Source organism: Elephas maximus, chromosome 12, assembly GCF_024166365.1.
Source record: "Elephas maximus indicus isolate mEleMax1 chromosome 12, mEleMax1 primary haplotype, whole genome shotgun sequence".
NCBI lineage: Eukaryota > Metazoa > Chordata > Mammalia > Proboscidea > Elephantidae > Elephas > Elephas maximus.
The window spans coordinates 51,425,448-51,447,472 of record NC_064830.1 but is presented as its reverse complement, the minus strand read 5'-3'; the positions used below and the strand labels follow the sequence as shown (position 1 = coordinate 51,447,472).

Genomic DNA, 22,025 nt, shown 5'->3' with positions numbered 1-22,025 from the left:
TATTAGTTCAGTTGTGTGAAACAAAGATTTCCTATTTACTTTTCAGCCCTTTATTCCTAAAGTATACTTCAGGAAACAAAACTGAGTTAAACAGTTATGCTTCATCTAGAAATTTTTTCTCTGTTTTTTGTGTTTGTTTTTGTTAAAGGATTGGTTACAAGATATACCATCGAACAGACAAATGTAAGTAAGCTTTTTTCATCCTTAGCCTGAAAACTACCATAGTTATTGAATGTTGTCCTTTTTTGTGCTCTTTGCGTTATCTCTTTAATGCTCCTTTTATATAATGGTAATATTTATTTATTCTGGCTTCTCTTGTCTTTACATTTATTATGATTTAGTGTACAAATTTAAATTTTTTGTTTTATATAGTTATACTGTAATTATAGCCATACTATAATTAGAACTCTACTGACATCTTTCATGTAATGATAAAGTTAGGATTTTGTATTCTTGTTTCCAACTTGCTCTTGAGTAAATTTGTTCAAAGATGTAGTCTGAGACTTCAGCTTCGCATTCGGTAACTTCTCTAGTCATCATTCTAATCAACAAACTTTGCACCTGCTTTTGGAAAGTTCTTCGATGATTAGAGCAGTGGTAGTCCATGTACACTAGAAAACATATAGGGAGATCCACTGGAATACTGATGTGGTAATCCAGGACCACAGTGGAAATAAAAGGCAATCTGACAGATAACCATCACTGGAAAATAAAAACGTTTAGTAACAGACTCTCATAAAGGTAAAGAAGAATAAAAGGTAACTTCTCTGTTTCCAGCCTGGAAATTAGTCTTTCAGAATTCTAAAGGACGTTTAAAAAACAAAGTATTGCTCTGACACCTATTTGATGCTGGAAGCATGGTAGAGTTACTCTTGAAAAAGGAAGCCAATTTGAGGAGAATTCTTATACAGTCCACAGTGTTTTTTCCCCATGTATGCATCAGAAATGGATGTGAATATATAGAGAAGAAAATAACTCAAGACAGGTGCCACATGAGATAACCAGTTGTTCCTATTGTTTGGGTATCCTGGCCCTGAGTGGCATTTGGAAGACTTAACTAATGTCAGACCTCCTTAGGGTCTTTATAATCAAAGCCACAGGTACTTGAAGTTGATGGTAATTGAGGCTTCTAACAAGGGACCACTTACCTGCAGAATCCTGACCCATACAAGTACCCAGAAATGTGGAGCTGGTCAGCATACTTCGGGTGTGGAGGAAAAAGGTGGTTTATTAGTCAGCAGGCAAAGGGATTATGCTGTTACATTGTTGTTAGGTGCTGTTGAGTTGGTCTGACTCAGAGTGACCCCACATACAACAGAACGAAACACTGCCCTGTCCCTGTGGCATTCTCACAAGTGTTGCTATGTTTGAGCCCAATCCATCTCATTGAAGGTCTTCCTCTTTTTGCTGACCCTCAGCTTTACCAAGCTTGATGTCCTTCTCCAGGGACTGTTCCCTCCTACTAGTATGTCCAAAGTATGGGAAACAAAGTCTCGCCATTGTCTCTTCTAAGGAGCATTCTGGTTGTACTTCTTCCAAGACAGAATTGTTCATTCTTCTGGCAGTCCATATTATAAAACCAAAACCAAACCCAGTGACATCGAGTCGATTCTGACTCCTAGCGACCCTATAGGACAGAGTAGAACTGCCCCATAGAGTTTCCAAGGAGCACCTGGTGGATTCGAACTGCCAGCCCATTGGTTAGCAGCCATAGCGCTTAACCACTACACCACCAGGGTTACCAGTCCATACTATAATCAATATTTTTTGACAACACTATAATTCAAATGCATCAATTCTTTGGTCTCCCAAAGATTATGCTAGGGTCAAAATATTTTACTGTAAGAAAATATTTCTACTATTAAAGTGAAAGTCATCGGGAAAAGTCAGATGCAGATAGAATATAAGAGAAGCAAGGAGACTTCAAAGGTCCTCTGCTCCACAGGTCCTTTGTGGATCTTAGATGCGGAAAGGCTGAGTCTTGAGCAAGGCCACGTATCTATATAATGGAAATACTAATCCTCTAACCCATTTTTCTTGATTCCACTCCATTCTCCTTCTACTACACCTGTGTCTCTAATTTACCCTGGAATCCATGGAATTAAAAAAGCCTCTACTTGGTGTTGATATATGTTGTTATTAATAAGTATATTCAATATTGGAAAAAAAATTTTTTTCTGCATTGGAAATTGACTTGCAGAATAACATCTGTTTACTCTTTTCTCACTTATTTGTCCGTCAATTCTATTAAAGTATTTTTAGAATCCTGCAAAGTCACAAATAAAGATGTCATGGAATATTTTACTCTATTAGTATTGAGACTTAATTTGGTACCAAACTACTAATATTATTTATGTAGGCTTATCTTGGAGATGTAAGTTATTGATAAAATAGATGCACATATGTGGGTATTTTATGCGTGGATATGAGGCTGGCATAAGTTTGGAAATGACAAACATTCAAACAAAAGTGAATCTGAATCTCAGAATTCCTTTAATAATGTTACATTATGATAATACATAAAATCTAAAACTTTAATAATAGAAACTTAACTAAAATTGTGATACAATTTACATTACATTTTTTGGGTGTTTCTCTAGGCCATCTGAAGAAGGAACATTAAATGGTGAGTCCATGTGGTAGATGTCATGTGAAAAATTGAGAATAATGTATGTTCTTTACTAGCAAATACATATTATTCTAGGTAAGGAATTTTAGAATTAATCTTTAAAAAGGGCCAAAGTAGTTGAAAGTTCTTCCCTTTGACAGTTTCTCTTTAATATAGATGTTTTCATGAACACATGAGCACACTGTGTGAATGATAATCTCTTTATTTTCATCCCCGATACCCAGCCTGCTTCTTATAACCCCTTTTTAGTGAATGGTGTTCTTCAGCTAGGTGAAACCTGAGAGTTAGCCTTGACCACCTTGCTCTTTCACTCACAGCGTTCTGTTACATTTACCTCTTAAGTATCTCTAGAATCCATCCTTCACTATATCCACTCCTGCTTTCAGTTCAGACCATAATCAGTTTTTAAACTTTTTCTTTAAAAAAGCTTAAGTAATGTGCATACAGAAAAATTCATAAGCCTATATCTTAGCGAATTCTCCAAAGTTGGCATACCCATGTAACCTCAGCACCCAGATCATAAAATAGAATATTACCAATATCCCAATTCCTTTCTGCCCCCTTCTTGTTACAACTTCTGCCCCTAAGTAACACCATAGATTGGTTTTGCCTGTTTTAGTACCTTATATAAATGGAATTATACAGTATGTACTCCTTTGTATCTGGCTTCTTCCTCTTAACGTATGTTCATGAAATGTATCAGTATTCCTGTGTATAGTGGTTGTTTGTGCGTTTTCACTACTACACAATATTTCCTTGTGTGAATATATTGAATTTATCTGTTCTGTTATTGGATAAGGAGCTCTGGTGGTGCAATGGTTAAGAGCTCAGCAGCTAACCAGAAGATTGGCAGTTCGAATCCATCAGCCACTCCTCGAAACTCCTATGGGGCAGTTCTACTCTGTTGTATAGGGTCACTATGAGTCGGAATCGACTCGACAGCCATGGGTTTGTTTTGTTTTGTTTTTTTGGTTATTGGATAGCTATTTCAGTAGCTTCCAGCATGTGGCTGTTATAAACATTCTTGTGCATGTTGTTTGGTAAACATACATATTTTCTGTTGGGTATATACCTAAGAGTGGAATTGCTGACTCAGTGAGTATGTATATGTTTACTCTTAGTAATTACTGTCAAAGAGGTTTTCAAAGTAGTGGTGCCAGTTTGGATTCACTTCCTCTAGTTTCGCTTCCAGTCTGTCTTTATTCGTCCACCAAAATGATTCGTCTAACAGTTATGACCATGCCACTCTGCTTCTTTACATTTTTCTCATTGTCATTGGGTAAAATCCAGTGTCCTTTCTTAGCATGACACATTACCAACCAACCAGTTGCCATCGAATGGACTGCTACTCATGGCAACCCCATGCGTGTCAGGGTAGTACTGTGCTCCGTAGGTTTTCTCTTTTTGGTTAGCAGTCTTTCTGACTTTTCTTTCTTTTAATTTTTATTGTGCATTAAGTGAAAGTTTACAAGTCAAGTTAGCCTAATACAAAAATTTATATACACCTTGCTATATATTCCTACTTGCTCTTCGCCTAATGAGACAGCACACTCCTTCTCTCTACCCTCTATTTCTGTGTCCGTTCAGCCAGCTTCTGTCCCCTTCTGCCTTCTCATCTCCCCTCCAGACAGGAGCTGCCCACACAGGCTTATGTGTCTACTTGATCCAAGAAGCTCACTCCTAACCGGTATCATTTTCTGTCCTACAGTCCAGTCTAATCCTTGTCTGAAGACAGTTGGCTTTGGGAATGGTTCTTGTCACTCCACAGGTTTTTCAGTGGCTGATTTTTCAGAAGTAGATCACCAGGCCTTTTTTTCAAGGCATCCCTGGATGGACTCGAACCGCCACCCTTTTGGGTAGCAGCCAAGCACATCAACCATTTGCACCACCCAGCAGTGCAATTCGCTCTTCCCTGCTTGTGCAGCCTCACTTCCTACTAGTATGCCTATACTCTTGATCGTTAGTTTGCAGCCTTTGCTGAATATTCAGAGCACTTACAGAGAAGCCTTTGTTTCATGACACATATCTACAGAATTAGAATATTTTAGAGTGATACCTGGGTAGATGCAGGGTCAAAAGCTCCACAGGTGATTCTAATGTACAGTTGGCGTTGAAAACCACTGTCCTATTCACACTAAACTACTTGTGTTTCCCAGGTGTAGCATGTACTTTAACACTTCCATGCCTTTGTAAATGTTGCCTGGAACACATCACTACCTTCCAACTACTCTCTTTTCCCCCTTCTCTTCCTTTGAGACAACCTGCAACCTCTTCTGAACCAGAAGCCATTAGGTAACCCTCTTCTGTAGTCTTATACACATATCATAACAGTATTAAAACTGTTGACTAAGTTCCTTCTCCTACCAGACAGTATTTCCTTTTTATTTGCATTCTAAAAACTTAATATAAAGCAGATCCAGTTTATTCTCTGTCTTTATCTTCTTGCTACAGTTAAAAGTAGCCCTCAAACATAATTTAGGGATGGGGGGCTTTTTTTTAATACGTTTCACAACCTAAAAGTTCATGTTCTCATGGATTCTATACCTGTAAGAAAAAAAGTTATAGTTTATAGCTCTGCTAAAATGGTTACAATTGGGCCACAGGCCCCAATCCCCAAAAGTCAAAAAGCAGAAGAGATTTTTTTTTTCTCCTCTGAGTGGGGCTGTATGAGAAGAATGCAGTTTGTGGCAGTTGTTAAGAGAGTGTGAGACATCATGTACCTCTTCCCTTCCTGATGTGTGCGGATGACTGCTGGTCTGGCCCAGCGAGAGGGTGATACAGCACAGAACAGACATAGTCTGTTGTCTACTGGTTTTCATTTTTGTGAGAAGAGGTAACGTGAGGGATTATTTTGATACGTAAAACGATTGTATGATGATGTTTGCACAAAAATCGATGCTCACTAGTACTTTGAAGATGTTCATTTGTTTACCATTTTAGGTCTCGCTTCTCCATTTAAGCCAGTTATGGATACAAATTACTATTACTCAGGTCAGTAATATTAAAAACGAAATTTAGTAATATTTTGAACTTTCAGATATTTCATTATTTCTCTCTCACTTTTATGCAGCTGTGGAAAGAAATAACTTGATGAGGTTATCACTGAGCATTCCATTCACACCTGTGCCTCCAAGAGGTAAATCAAAAAAAGAAAAACCTTTACTAATACTTGATTTTTAGGTGTTACATAGAATATGGATGGGGACAGAACGAGGGATCACATTAAGAAGTGTCAGTTTCATATAAATTCTTCAGTAGTCTTAACTACTGCCGGGATCAGGTATACATAAATCGAAGGAAGAAGCATCCTAAGTACTAAATTCCTCTATTCTGGGATATCCAGAAGCAGTGGTGTATTCTGACTTAGAAAGGCTCTTGATCCATTATCCAGTAATGAAGCCTAGATAAATTGGTATTACAGGGACTGTGGAACAGATAATGCAGACCTCCTGTCTAAAGATTTTACTCAAAAGTGTTTAGAATTATGGTTCATTTCTAAAAATTTTTCCCCAAAATGTTCACAATTTTGAAAATGCCTATTACCTGTCAATACTAAATACACATGAATTCAGAGATATACTGTGGCAGTATTTTCTTGATTTCTTATCATTTGTTGCTTTTAAACTTATTAATATAAAACTACAACTTGGTCTTCTCATCTTCTATCCCTTAGCTAAAGATACCTGCTAAGTTTTATTTTATTTGGTCATTTTTTATGTTGTAATTTGAGTATAAAATGTGTCCGTTCATGTTGCAGGTGAGCTTGTCACTGTGTATCGCTTGGAGGAGAGTTCTCCCAACATACTAAATAACAGCATGTCTTCTTGGTCACAGCTAGGCCTCTGTGCCAAAATAGAATTTTTAAGTAAAGAGGAGATGGGAGGAGGTTTACGAAGAGCTGTCAAAGTACAGTGTACCTGGTCAGAACATGATATCCTCAAATCAGGGCATCTTTATATCATCAAATCTTTTCATCCTGAGGTGGTTAACACATGGTCGAGTATTTATAAAGAAGATACAGTTCTACATCTCTGTCTCAGAGTAAGTGCCAGTGAATGCATAACCAGCCAAAAAAAAGCGGACTATAATCTGAGCTTTATATTTTCACTTCTGAAGTATGATATACCAAATATAATCTTTGTTTAAATATTGAACAGGGTTCCTTCTCCCCCCCCCCCCCCACACCCATTCTGTAGGAAATTCAGCAACAGAGAGCAGCACAAAAGCTCACATTTGCCTTCAACCAAATGAAACCAAAATCCATACCATATTCTCCAAGGTAAATCTTTTTAAGTTTTTCTGGAATCTTTTATTATTCTGTGGATAACAGTATCTTTTTTTTTTTAATTGTGCTTTAAGTGAAAGTTACAAATCAAGTTAGTCTCTCACAGAAAAATATATATATACCTTGCTATATACTCCTAATTGCTCTCCCCCTAATGAGACAGCACACTCCTTCCCTCCACTCTCTCTTTTCGGGCCCAGGGTTGCTATATACTCCTAAGTGCTTTCCCCTTAATGAGACAGCACACTCCTTCCCTCCACTCTCTCTTTTCGGGCCCAGGGTTGCTATATACTCCTAATTACTCTCCCCCTAAAAAAGTTTTTTTTTTTTTAATGAGACAGCGCACTCCTTCCCTCCACTCTCTCTTTTCGGGTCCATTCGGCCAGCTTCCAACCCCCTCTGCCCTCTTATCTCCCTTCTAGACAGGAGATGCTACCATAGTCTCATGTGTCTACTTGATCTGAGAATCTCATTCTTCACCAGTATCATTTTCTATCCCATTGTCCAGTCCATTCCCTGTGTGGAGAGTTGGCTTTGGGAATGGTTCCTGTCTTGGGCTAACAGAAGGTCTGGGGGCCATGACCTCTGGGGTCGTTCTAGTCTCAGACCATTAAGCCTGGTTTTTTAATGAGAATTTCGTGGTCTGCATCCCACTGCTCTCCTGCTCCCTCAGGGAGATAGCAGTATCTTTGGATCTTCATGATTGATGCTGAGTATTTAATTATTTACCCATTTTACAGGGCAGTTAGAATTTTATTAACAAAACTGATAGTAATACCTATAATTATTTTTCATAAGGTTCCTTGAAGTTTTTCTGCTGTATTGCCATTCGGCAGGACAGTGGTTTGCTGTGGAAGAGTGTATGACTGGAGAATTTAGAAAATACAACAATAATAATGGTGATGAGATTATCCCGACTAATACACTGGAAGAGATCATGTTAGCCTTTAGCCACTGGACTTATGAATATACAAGAGGGGAGTTACTGGTACTTGATTTGCAAGGTAAATTTATGAAAATATTGCTACGGGTAAAATGTGCAATAGGTTCTCACCTATTCATATGATCTGAATGATGGAAAACTGCTAACTTAAAAAAAAAATAAAAAAACTTAAAAAAAAAGCTAACTTAGAGCTACGTAAAAGCTTACACGGGTAAAAGTTATTTAAGAAACCAGGTCATTCACAGCCATAAGGGCCCTAAATAGCTGGATCTGACTGCCTTAGTTGTTGTGTAGGTGATGCAGGTGTTTTGATAAACAGAAATATGTGAAATCCCCCATCCTGCAGTTACACTTGCAGCCTTGAGTCTTTTAAAAGTATAAAGAATATTCCTTTAGCACAAAAGGAAGTATCTCCCTTGTTCCTGGTGTTTATGTTACCTATTACTGCAAATTAAACTACTGCCTAAAAACAACCACCATTTTATTTGCTTAATCTTCTGTGGTTCAGGAATTTGGACAGTGCTGTCCAGGGCAGATGGTTGGAAACTAGCTGAGATAGCTTGACCAGAGTCATATTTTGAGGTCTCAGTTCATTATCCGCTGAATTCCTACAGGTGGTCTCTCCATGTGGCTAACTAGTTTGAGCTTTCTCACAGCGTGGTTGTCTCAGGTATTGGGCTTCTTATATGGCAACAGCCTTTCTCCCAGGAAAAAAAAACAGAAACTCTTAGGGCTAGGCCCAAAACTGGCCCAGATCCCTTCTGCCACATCTTACTGGTCAAGGCAATTAACAAGGACAGCCCATATTCAGGGTGAGAGGAAATAGATGGGTGAAGTTTCATCTGTACAGGGAGAGAAAAATTGATTATAGTTTATTGTTATCGACGGACTCTATCATATACAGACAGTCCCTGGGTTATAAACAAAATCCCTTCCTAAGTTTAAGTTGAATTGTAGGTAAGTTGGAACAGGTACATATGGTTCTTATTTAGCATCAGTTGGTCAAATGTTTGTCCCAGTATGTAGTATGTATTTTTTTTATATGCATATAAAACACTTAAGAAACACTTCCAAACCACACAGTGTTTTCACTAGTGTCACAAAGTAGTGCGTGAATTATGGACCTCAAAAATATGTGTCAGCTTGGCTAGGCCATGATTCCCAGTATTGTGTGATCGTCCACCATTTTGTCATCTAATGTGATTTTTCTAAGTGTTATAAATACTATCTCTATGATGTTAGTGAGGCAGGATTAGAGGCAGTTACGTTAATGAGGCAAGACTCAATCTACAGAATTAGATTGTGTCTTAAATCTATCTCTTTTGAGATATAAAAGAGAAAAGCAAGCAGAGAGACTTGGGAACCTCATACCACCAAGAAACAAGAACCAGGAGAATGACACATTCCTTAGACCGGGGCCCTTGTACTGAGAAGCTCTTTGACCGGGGAAGATTGATAACAAAGATCTTCCCCCAGAGCCTTCCCCTGGAGCTGGCACCCTGAATTCGGACTTCTAGCCTCCCAGACTGTGAGAAAATAAATTTCTCATTGTTAAAGCCATCCACTTTTGTGGTATTTCTGTTTTAGCAGCACTAGATGACTAAGATAGCATTTAACTCAGATTTTTAAAGGCTTGATGGCATTCCTTTCTTAAGTATGAGTTGTCCTTAAGTCAGATGTTTGTAACCCAGGGGCTTACCTGAATGTAAGGAGCTCAGGTGGTACAATGGTTAAGTCTGTGGCTGCTAACTGGAAGGTTGGCAGTTCTAATCCACCAGCAGCTTCGTGTGAGAAAAGACTTGGCAATCTGCTCCTATAAAGATTTAAAAAAAAAAAAAATAGTGCTATCGAGTCGTTTCCGACTCATAGCGACCCCATAGGGTTTCCTACAGCCTAGGAAATCCTATGGGGCAGTTCTACTCTGTCGTATAGGGTTGCTATGAGTCAGAATCAACTTGATGGCATACAGCAACAATATCATATATGTGAAAGAATAAAAATGAAATTGTATCTTGGTGAGGGCAGCTCTGTTGGGGGTAGTTTCTAATCAGCTTCACAGCAGGGGCAAAGGAAAAGTTAAATTGAGCCGTTTTCTAGCTCTGCCTGGATAATACTTTCACAATTGAGCTTCCAAAATTTTTCTCCCTAAAGAGCAGTCTTATTTTCAAATGGAAATACAGATCAGATTTTAAAATCTCCTGCGAACATTTATTGGCATGATCATTACTCTGAGTCTTCTCATTTTACAGATACCCCAAATATAAAAGATTTGCTGAAAATCAAATAATTGGTATTGATTCAGCTCAAGACCAAAAATCTGTATAAAAACAACCGTGCTTTTTGTCATTTGTTGTTATTGTTGTGTGCCATCGAGTCATTTCTGACTCATATGGACCCTAAGGAAACCCTGGTGGCGCAGTGGTTAAGTGCTACGGCTGCCAGCCTGAAGGTCAGCAGTTCAAATCCACCAGGTGCTCCTCGGAAACTATGGGGCAGTTCTACTCTCTCCTGCAGGGTTGCTATGAGTCGAAATCGACTCGATGGCACTGGGTTTGGTTTTTGGTTTTTTATTGACCGTATACGACAGAATAGAACTGCCCCGTAGGGTTTCCTAGGCTGCAGTCTTTTCAGAATCCGATTGCCACATGTTTCTTCTGTGGAGTGGCTGCTGGGTTCAAACCCCTAAACTTTTGGTTTGCAGGTGGGCACTAAGCCACTGCACCATGAGTTTCTGTATCAGTGTTATCAGTAATAAAGTTCATATTTTTATCTCCATCTGCCTACAATTGAGAATTGTGTGAAAATTCAGGTAGGGATGCAGCTAAAATGGTATCCCAGAAGAAATTTACAACTTCAAATGTATGTCTTTTTGTGAGAAAAAAAAAATTTTTTTTTTCTGTAGTTCATCATTTTATGTAAATGATGAAGTGGTACACATATGTCTTATTAGGCCAATCCAATTAAGTAAAAAAATCTTTATTAAAGTATATTCTCAAATAAGTGTCAGTTTCCTTGAGGCATGCATAAGAAGTGAAGCCAAAATAGATTTTGTCTGATCTGTGAAAATAAATACAATGGAGGCTTTTTTTCTTTCTTTTTTCATTGTAGTGGTTTTCCCACCAGATGGGGATATATTTACACACACACACATATACATATATATATATATATATATATATATATATTACCTTTTTTAACATATCATGGATGTCTTCTAGGTAATTACTCATATATCTCAGTGATTCCTGATTGTCTGCAGTATGGAGGGTATAGCATGATTTATACTCCCATGTTAATAGACATTCCCCGATTAATAGAAAAAAGTACACTCTTTTGAATAATTTAACACTGATGGTTGATAATGCTGTAAAATCTCTCTGGACTTTTTATTATGCAAATACCAATGTTTATATGAATTATGTCTTTTTTATATATACATATATAGGTGTGGGTGAAAATCTGACTGACCCATCTGTGATAAAAGCAGAAGAAAAGAGGTGATACTGAGTTATAACAATTTCACTAAGACATATTTTCATATTTTTAAATTCTGCACTTCTATTTACATAATACTTTTTTTTTTTTTTTTAACTACCAATTCCACAGATCCTGTGATATGGTTTTTGGCCCAGCAAATCTAGGAGAAGATGCAATAAAAAATTTTAGAGCAAAACATCACTGTAATTCTTGCTGTAGAAAGCTTAAACTTCCAGGTAAACGTTTTCTTAATCAGAATAATGTTATAACTGTTAACAGAGTTGATTACCGTAATATGAGGCCAAAGGCACAAAAATTTGTTTTCTAAATGGCTTCAATTGTGCCAGCTTCAGCTGCTCCTACACAGATGCACATTTTTGGTTATAAATGGAACAAACAGGAAAATACAAGTGAATCTGCGATTTCTTTCATTACTGATAAAAACAAAGTTCACTAATAAGTATTATGTGTCTGCTGGATGCCAGGAGTTGTGCTTGGTTTTTGAAATATGATAGTGAACAAGACAGACATGGTCCCAACCCGTCAGGGAGTGTTAGTTGGCAAGGTTTATAGGCATTTACATGACTATGGTAAATATCAAGCCAGAGAAAGAAGAGGTCAGACTATATAGAACATGTAAGCATGTTAGCTCAAACTTCGAGGTAAGGGAGTACTGCCTGGGGGAACTGCCATATTTGCCTGAACCTGAAAGATTAGTAGACTTTAAGGTTAACCTGGCAAAGAGTTGGGAAAAGAGTATCCCATGAAGCAACAACAGGAACTACAAATATATTCTCTCATGATAGTAGCATCATCTTTGTATTACTAAATTGCAATTTATAGCACAGACCACTAGTTTTCTCCCTTTGGTGTTCCTCAGAATCCCCTGTGGAAATTTTTTTCATTGTGGTTTTCATTTGCAATTCTCTAATAACTAATGGTGTTGACTCTTTTCATGTACTTATTTACCATTTATTTATGTTTCTTGATGAAGTATCTGGTTCAAATCTTTTGCCCTTTTTTTGCGGGGAAGAGGTTATCGAGTTTTGAAAGTTCATTTGTATTTTAGATACAAGTCCTTTGTCTGATGGGTAATTTGCAAATATTTTCTCCCATTCTGTGATTTGTTTTACTCTCTAAACAGTGTTTGTAGAACAAAAGTTTTTAATTTTGTTGAAGTCTACCTTACAAATTTTATCTCTTACGGGTTGTGCTTTTGGAACCATATCTAAGAACTCTTTGCCTAATCCAGTCATGGATATTTCGTTTATTACATTTAGGTCTCTAATCCATTTGAGTTAAGTTTTGTTAAAATTTTAATTGAAATGATGTGAGTTACAGTTCAAGGTTCATTTTTTGGTGGGGAGAGGCATATGGATATCTAATCATTCTAGTACCATTTGAGAAAGACTACCCTTTGTTGAATTGCCTTGCACTTTTGTCAAAAATCAGTTTAACATGTTTGTATGGATCTATTTCTGGATTCTCAGTTCTTTTCCATTAATCTGTGTGTCTATCCGATGGTCCCTGGGTGGCACAAACAGTTAAGTGCTTGACAGTTAAGCTGAAAGGTTGGCAGTTGGAATCTACCCACAGGCACCTTGAAAAAGAAAAAAATTACTCTTTGGGCTACCAAAACCAAGCCAAACCCATTGTCAATTCTGACTCAGGGCAACCTTATAGGACAGAGGAGCCCTGCCCCATAGGGTTTCCAAGACTGTAATCTTTACGGAAGCAGACTGACATATCTTTCTCCTCCAGAGTGGCTGGTGAATTCGAACAGCTGACCCTTCGGTTAGCAGGCAAGTACTCTAACCACTGTGCCACCACAATTCCTTCTTTGGAGTACAGACTCCCTTATTCCCAGTTCTTTTAATCAAAGAGAAGGATTTCCTCATAATTTAGGTGCTCATCCAGCTGCCATCTCCCCAGGCCACCCTCTTCATGATGGGGGCTTGTCTTGGGTCAGTGTCAGAGGAGCAGAAAGAGAAACATCCTCTAACCTGAGAGAGAGGGCGTGTCTTAGAGCTTTGTCTTTTTGTGCTTATTGTACATTTCTGGGATCAGGTTGCCTTCAAGTCTAAACTAGAGATGTGGAAGGGAAAAGAACCAGAACACTCACTGCCTATAGGTTATTTTTCAGGTTTTTATTCCCTCCCCCAATCTGTCTGCTCTATACTTTTGAGAAGTCTCAGATAGGAGTTTATATATTCTGTGAAAGGTTTTTACTTGTAATCACTGGGAGAGAGAGGGGGATGTGCTTGGTCTATTTTAGCCAGAACTAGAACCTATGATAGTGAATTTAATAGGCAACCAATATAATTTTTATTTGGTGTTTTGGATACAATGCAAGTTTTAATAGCATGTGTACTTTTAAAATTATCATTATAATCAGGATTTTATAGCTGGGAGGAACTTAGAAACAATCCAACCCAAGTCCCACATTTTACAGGTGTTATAATCAGAAGGGAAACCCTGGTAGCATAGTGGTTAGGTGCTATGGCTGCTAACGAAAAGGTTGGCAGTTCGAATCCGCCAGGCGCTCCTTGGAAACTCTACGGGGCAGTTCTGCTCTGTCCTATAGGGTTGCTATGAGTCGGAATCGACTCGACGGCAGTGGGTTTGGGTTGTATCATCAAAAGGTCCTGATTTGCCCGTGGTTACACGATTAACAGCATAATCAGGACTTGAACTACAATTGCATGTCCACTGTTCTTTTGTACAATACAGCTACAAATTAGTTTGTATTCCCTGTAGGATCACTATCAATCAGAATCAACTTGACAACAGCAGGTTTGGTTTTGGTTTGGAAGGCCATATGTGTACATACTCTTGCATAAAAAGTATTAAAAAGATAATTCATACAGTAGCAAATATGTATTTGGACCATTGAATTAGACTGTGCCTCAAGTTAAAACTAACAGCTCATATTCTGAGTATTTTATATGAAGATAAAATTATATGGGTATATGCATGACTGAAGTTAAAGTTAAAAATTTGCTATTACTGTATTGCATTCACCAATTCTGTAACTATTGTCATTATGTGAATTCATTTTGTCCCATAGTTATAAATGCAATCTACATACTGATAGTACCAAATTTATCTGAAGACTTCTTTCCTGAGCTCCTGTTTCTTACATTCAGTTGCTACATTTTACTTGAATATCCTAAAGCATCTGTATAGCAGCATGTGCGTTCCAGAACTCTTGATTCCCATCTCCAACCCCTATACACAAAATTCTGCTTCCCCATCTCATTTATGGTTACCAGAAACCTAAGAGCTAGCCCCGTTTCCTCTTTTCCCTTACCTGCTTAGTGGATTCATCAAATCCTGTCAACTCTAATTCTGAAATCCCCCTCAGATTCATTTCTTTTTATCTTCATTGCTGCCGTCTTGTTTCCTGGACTGCTGCCAAGCTGCCTTTAACTAGTGTCTCCATGGCAATCAGTATAGTCTTTTAAAACAAAACAGATTATACTTCTCCCCTGCTTAAAATCTTGTAATGACTTTTCATTGCAATATGTACTCCTTACCATAAAAAAGCTGACAAAAAAAAGAGTTGCCATAGAGTTGATTCTGACTCATGGCGACCTCATGTCAGAGTAAAGCTGTGCTCCGTAGGGTTTTCAGTGGTTGATTTTTTTGGAAGTAGATCACCAGGCCTTTCTTCTGAGGTGCCTCTGGGTAGACTTGAACCTCCGGCCTCTCAGAAGCTGAGCACTTAGCCATTTGTGCCACCCAGGGGCCCTTAGGTTATATCCCATAAATCAAGGATTGGCAAACGTTTTCTGTAAATACATGGTAGTAAATACTTTAGGCTTTGTGGGCCATATGGTCTGTGTCACAGCTACTCAACTCTACTGTTGTAACGCCTTAGACAATATGTAAATGAATGAATGTGGCTGTGTTCCAGTAAAACTATTTAAAGAAACAGGCAGCAGGCCATATCTGGCCCACAGGCCATAGTTTGCCAACCCTTGGGCCCTTAACTGCTGCTCTGACCTCACTTTTCTACCATCTTTCCTTCTTCGAGTACATGCAAGCCACACCACCTTCTTGCTATGGTTAGAACACACCAATTCCATTTCCTTCTCATAGTCTTTGTAGTTGGCTTTCCCTCTGCCTAGAACATTCCTTCTAGAGCTTTAATAGGTCACTTCTCAATATTCAGATCACCACTCAAATGTCACCTTCTCTGCTTTTCTTCCAGCCCTGTGTAAAAAGTATCATCCTATACCATCCCCCATCTAGTCCTCATCACATTCTTCATCAGAGTACATGTTACTTGAAATTCTGTCATTTTTCTGTTTGCTTGTTTTCCTTTGCCCATTACACATTAAGTTCTATGAAAGCAAGGACTTTGCCTTGGTCATTGTATAGTAATAATTTGTTGAATGAATTTTATTTTTATGACTAATTTATAACTTAACCTGGTTTAAAAAAATAGATCTAATATGTTCATAGGAAAATTAACTTAGAAAATGTTCTTAATCCTCCACTTCTAAAAAATACTTTTTTTCTTTCTTTTTTTGTTGGGGGTGGGTAAATGTAGATCTGAAGAGGAATGATTATACGCCTGATAAAATTATATTTCCTCAGGATGAGCCTTCAGATTTGACTCTTCAGACTGGAAATTCTGCCAAAGAATCAGAATCAACTAATTCTATTCGTTTAATGTTATAATATTACTGAATCATTGGTTTTGCCTACACCTCATAAAAATGTTACTGTGTCACCTTTCCTTCAGGAGGAATTGTTTGGTAATATAGAAAGGAATATGCAAATTGAATTTGCTGACTCTAGCACAGTTAATAGCCCAATATTCTTTTGATCTAATTAAGCTAGTCAGTCAAGAAACTCCCTGTAGGATACAGCTGACAGCTGATAAGTTTTAAAGGTGAAGGAAAATTAGTATTTATTTATAACTGTTTAAACGGCTCTTTTTAGCAAAGAATTTCATTTGATTTTGTTCTGATGAGGGCAGTCCCCTCTCATATGGTACAATACCATTAACCAAAGTTAGGTGTAATGCAGATTTTATTTGGCAGCTGGGTTACTACCATTTGGCTAGAGAAATGAAGAAATCATCTAACCTTTTGGTTAAGTGGAAGTCAAAGATCTTCCTGGGTGCATTCATTGAAATCTTAGTGATGATGTCACTAGTTCCCAGCTAGATGGAAAGGAGGACTTGTTATAATTTTAGATTGACAGGGATATAAGGAGTCTGAGCTGAAGACCATTTTGTAAGAGAGACTTTATGAATCAGGGTTAGGCTCCTTATTTAAAGATAGAGCCAGTTTTTTGTAAGTAGAACCCAAATTGTGCAAAAGTATTACTTTTTTTTTTTTTTTCACATTGTTTTATCAAGTCACTCAAGTAGAAGAAAACTGATAGACTGGAATAACCTAAATATATAAAAGGATAAATTTGACTCACTGTTCAAAAGAAGTTACCTTGTAAGAAAAGTTAAAGTGCTTTTTCCTATTCATGTCTGTAGTGACAGCCTGGAAGTTACATCTCCAAAGATGTTATTGACCAGTATATCAAATCAAAATGTAAACATGATCTCTTGCATACATTTTAAATTGTGTAGGAACATCTGAATGTGAGTAGTTTTTGTGGTACTTGTTTAAGAAATTGAGTTGTATTATCATTATGTGATATCGGGAGATTGCAATGCAACTTCATGCCAATAAAATGTAACTCAGCTGCCCCAGATATTACTGAATATTCAACAACAGAAAGCTTTTCATCTGACTTAAGCTTTTTCCTTTTTTTTTCTTTTTGTTTGTTTTCTAGGTACTAATTGTAATTTTTTTTTGAGAGGGAGCAGTGTAAAGCTTACTTGTATTCAGTAGTGTATCTCATAGATACAGACAGGGCAAGAAGAGATAAGCTGTTTAAATAGTGTTTATATGGGGAAGAGAAAGTGTATTACTTAAAGATATTGTACTATATACATTTTGTATATCAAATCTTTAAATGAAATTAAAATAAATTTATTCTTGTTTACAGATGTTTCATGAGTTTTGTCATTCTGAAAGCTACCTCACATTTTCAGAGTATCTTTTTTTTTTTTTTTTTAATGAACCATCTGCGCACATGCTTTTTGATATCCTATTGTACGGTGTTTTAAAGTGATCTTGGGTTCTTTTTTTTCTTCTTTCTATTTCTTGCTATGTCAGAAAAGGGGAATATGGGTTGTCTGCTGATGTTTGATTTTATGTGGATTATTTCAGCACGAGAATAATCGCTGACATTTACATAGTGCTTCATATGTTCTAGGTATTACTCTTAAGTATCTTACCAATATTAGCTCATTTATCATAACAATATTATGAAACAGGCACTATTGTCCTGTTTTGGTGGTGTTTCAAATAAAAATATCCACAATTATCTAAAAAGGTTATTAAAACACTTCTCCCCATACAAAAAAAAAAAAAACCCACTGCCATAGAGTCGAGTCTCATAGCGACACTATAGGACACAGTAGAACTGCCCGATAGGGTTTTCAAGGAGCGGCTGGTGGATTTCAATGGCCAGTCTTTAGGCTTATCAGCAGAACTCTTAACCACTGCTCCACCAGGGTTCCCCTCCTCATACAAAGCTACAGTAATCAAAACAGTGTGGTACTGGCATAATGATAGACATATAGATCAGTGGAATAGAAACCCTCACATTTATGGTCAGTTGGTTTTCAACAAGGGTGCCAAAATAATTCACCAGGGAATAATGGTCTTTTTCAATAAATCATTTGAGATGACTGGATACTCCCATACAAAAGTTGGACCCCTATATACAAAAATTTTACAGATGGAAGACCCAAATATAAGAGCTAAAATTATGAAACTGAAGAAAACATAGAGGTAGGATTAGGTAATGGTTTCTTAGATATAATAACAAAAGCATAAGCAACCAAAGGAAAAATAGACATAGTGGACATCATCGAGATTAAAAACTATTTTGCTTCAAAGTACACCATCAAGAAAATGGGAGTTTTGCAGATCGTGTATTTGATGAGAATTTGTATTTCAAATAAAGAACTCATATCTCAACAATAAAAAGACAACTAAAAAATGGGCAGAAAATCTGAATAAACATTTCTCCAGAGCAAATGGCCAAAAAGAACATGAAAAGATGCTCCACATCATTAGCTATCATGAAAATGCGGATCAAAACTAATGAGATTCTATTTCACATGCACTAAAACCAATTGCCCTTGAGTCAGTCCTGACTTACATGATGAGTAATATGCAGTGAATTACTTATTATGGCCCTTCGAGCCAGTCTTTGTGCTTCCACACAATGATTGGGTAGAACGGGACAGCTTGCTAAGAATGCAAATAAGGTGCATGGAACCCTAGGGGAGTAGGACCCTAATGAGGAGATTGGTCAGTTTTGCCAGCCCGCTAGGCTTAAAAGAACCAATCCCACAGCAGAGGGTGGCCTCACTACCACCAAGAAGAAGAGACAGAAGCAAAGCGTATCTTCTGGACCCAGTGTTCCGGAGCTGAGAACCTCTTAGACCCAGGAAACAGCTGTAACACTGGAGGTGGGGAGAAGTAGCAGCAAAGAAATGGCAGCAGAACCAGGAAACAGGCACAAGAAGGGCGGGGTAAACTTCCCTGCCCACGGAACTAGGCAGCTGCAGCAGGTATGACAACCAACAGAGCAATAGAACTGAGCGCCTTTGGGCAGGCTACTGATGGAATGGGGTGCTCTGGGCACTTACTGGCAGAACTAAAGAGCTTTGTAACACTTGCTCAAGCAGAACAGAGGCTGGGCCAGGCCAAGTGACTGAGGGATGAGAAGCCGAGTGCCAGAGAGAGGCCTGCCTGCGAGCACAGCTGAAAAGAGGCTGTCCTGATCAGAGAACTGTATCCTGAGCTGTTCCTGATCTGAATTGTAACCTGTTACTTTCCTAGTAAACCCCATAATCTTGAGTATTGTCTGTGACTTCCTTGGCCATTTCCAATTAATTATCAAATTCAGCGAAGAGAGTGCCTTGGGAGGCAGAGCTCATGCAAGAATTGGTAAAAAGATTGGAGGGTGGAGCTTTGTTTGACTTCTGCCTCAGAGGACTCAGCCTTGGCCTGATGGTGATCTTGATTCTTCTTCCTAATGAAGTTAGAGGAGGTCAGATGTCCACACTGCCATTTGTACAGTGACCCCATGTGTATCAGCGTAGAACTGTTCTCCATAGGCTGCTTTTTTTGAACATAGTTTGCCAGGTCTTTATTTCAAGGTGCCTCTGGGTGGACTCGAACCTCCAACCTTTCAGGTAGCAGTGAACACATTAATCATTTGCACCATGCAGGGACTCCTTCACACCTACTAGAATGGACATTAAAAAAAAAAAGTGTTGGAAGGGATGTGGCGAAATTAGAACCCTCATACACTCCTAAAAACAACAAAAAACCAAACTCATTGCCATCGAGTCGATTGCGACTCATAATGACTCCATAGGACAGAACAGAACTGCCCCATAGGGTTTCCAAAGAGTGGTGGATTGAAACTATTGACCTCTTGGTTAGCAGCCAAATTCTTAACCCACTATGCCACCAGGCCCCCCATACACTTCTAGCGGGAATGCAAAATGGTGTGGCTGCTTTGGAAAAGAGTTTGGCAGTTCTTCAAAAGCTTAAACAGTTATGACTCAGCGATTTCATTCCTATTTACCCAAGAGAAAAGTATACAAAAACCGATATAAAAATTCATAGCAGCATTATATGTAATAGCCAAAAAGTAGAAACAATCCAAATGTCCATCAACATGGTATATACTTATAACTGAATATTATTTAGCAATAAAAAGGAATTAAATACTGATGCATATTACATCTTATGGGACTTTGAATTCTGTAGCTACTGCGCTTTGTAACATCAAGTATGTAAGTATACACTGCAATGCAGAAAACACATGGAATGTTGGGCTAGATAGACCTGCACTTGCACTTTTGCTAAGCCACTTATTCCATGTGTGACTTGGCCAATTGAGCAACACTTTCTGATAATACTTAACCTTATAGTATTGTTGTGAAGACGCAGTGAGTTAAGTGCTCAGCACATAAACCAAACACCAAACCCATTGCTGCCAAATCGATTCCAACTCGTAGCGATCCTATAGGACAGAGTAGGACTGCCCCGTAGATTTTCCAAGGAACACCTGGTGGATTTGAACTGCCGACCTTTTGGTTAGCAAGCATAGCACTTAACCACTATGCCACCAGGGTTTCTGCTCAGCATGTAGAAGTACACAAATACTAGGTCTCTTCATGACACCTTTCCTTCCAAGTTCCAGTGAAGAAAGGAGGACATGCTGGAGAATAGAGAACATTCCGACTGATTTTTCTGCTTTACAAAAGAATTCATTATCCTTTAATTCATTATTTACAGATATTTCTTCCCCTAGTATAATTAAAATATGAGCACATGCTTAAGAAATAATGTAAATGTGTATAATGTGTGTCAAAGTGCACAAGTTTGTTCCACATTTATCTCTAAGATTTTAGGCATTTTTATGTTATCCTCTGTTATGGATTGAATTGTGTCCCCCCAAAATATGTTAAGAGTCCTGACCTCTATACCCGTGTATGTAATTCTATTTGGAAATAGGTTTTATTTGTTATGCTAATGAGGCCATACTAGTGTAGGGTACATCCTAGACCCAATCAATCTGAGTGATACAAAGAGACAAGGAGACACAAACAGGGGAAGACAGACGCTATTTGGGGAAGATGGAGGGAGAAGAATCTGCAGTCCCAGGATTGCCAGCTACCAGAAACTGAAATAGCAAAGAAGGACCTTCCCCTAGAGCCACACTGGACTTCTAGCCTCCTGTACTGTAAGAAAATTAATTTCTGTTCTATACAGCCACCCACTTGTGGCATTTCTGTTACAACAGCACTAGCAAACTAAGACTGTAAGTGAAATTAGTGTGGGGGGGGGAGCATAAAAAGTAGCCACAAGCACCAACTTTAAAACAAGAATTTCAGTACAGTAACTGCAAATGCTCAATCATATACATATGCACATATAAGAAAGGAAAACAATGGAAATATGCATAGAGAATTGGAAACAGCGAATAGATCCAAGAGATCAATAGATTATTATCCATATGAGAGTAAAGGCTTGTATTTTATTCACTATTATACACGTAGCACAATGACTAGCACAAAGTAGGTGCACAATAAATACCTGGGTTAGTGAATGAGAAACAGTAACTAGATGGAATTCCAGAGTGAGAGTACAGCTAGAAGGAAGGAAATAAAAGGACTTGCTCCATGCCACATTTTGGTGACATGCAAACAAAGAGGGGAAAAAGTTTACAAAGGAAGAAAATCAGCTTGACATCTGTCTTAGGCTGGGTTCTCTATACAAGCAAAATGAGTAAATCATATATATAGAGAGACGTATATCAAGGAAATGGCTCGTGATTGTAGAGGCTGGAATGTCCCAAGTCCAAGGATCAGGGCTCTTGCTCACAGGCTGTGAAGATCCATGAATCCCAAGATTGGCAGACAAGACTGCAAGGCGTCTCCTGATTCACACAGCTGCAGGGGCTGGTGAACCCAAGATCGGCAGGTCTTGCAGGGCTCCCACTCACAAGCTGTGAAGATCGACGAATCCCAAGATTGGCATATAAGCTGATAGCTCAAGGTCCAAGTTCCAAGAACCAGAGGTCAGACA

The 22,025-nt window shown here is 38.2% G+C and overlaps 1 protein-coding gene across 2 annotated transcripts in view; it reads left to right on the top strand.

Moving 5' to 3' along the window:
- Positions 1-17,310, top strand: part of TRPM7 (transient receptor potential cation channel subfamily M member 7) — a 170,338-nt gene extending 153,028 nt beyond the window's left edge. The window contains exons 31-40 of one of the 2 annotated variants that reach the window (XM_049904946.1): positions 149-183; positions 2,601-2,626; positions 5,570-5,620; positions 5,700-5,765; positions 6,387-6,670; positions 6,826-6,908; positions 7,713-7,918; positions 11,303-11,354; positions 11,464-11,570; positions 15,890-17,310. In XM_049904946.1, coding sequence (XP_049760903.1) covers positions 149-183; positions 2,601-2,626; positions 5,570-5,620; positions 5,700-5,765; positions 6,387-6,670; positions 6,826-6,908; positions 7,713-7,918; positions 11,303-11,354; positions 11,464-11,570; positions 15,890-16,020 — 1,041 coding nt within the window. In that variant the 3' untranslated portion in view covers positions 16,021-17,310. Of the gene's footprint in view, positions 1-148; positions 184-2,600; positions 2,627-5,569; positions 5,621-5,699; positions 5,766-6,386; positions 6,671-6,825; positions 6,909-7,712; positions 7,919-11,302; positions 11,355-11,463; positions 11,571-13,095; positions 14,298-15,889 lie in introns of those variants that run through there. The other variant, XM_049904947.1, reaches the window with a different exon arrangement.
- Positions 17,311-22,025: the final 4,715 nt, after the last annotated feature.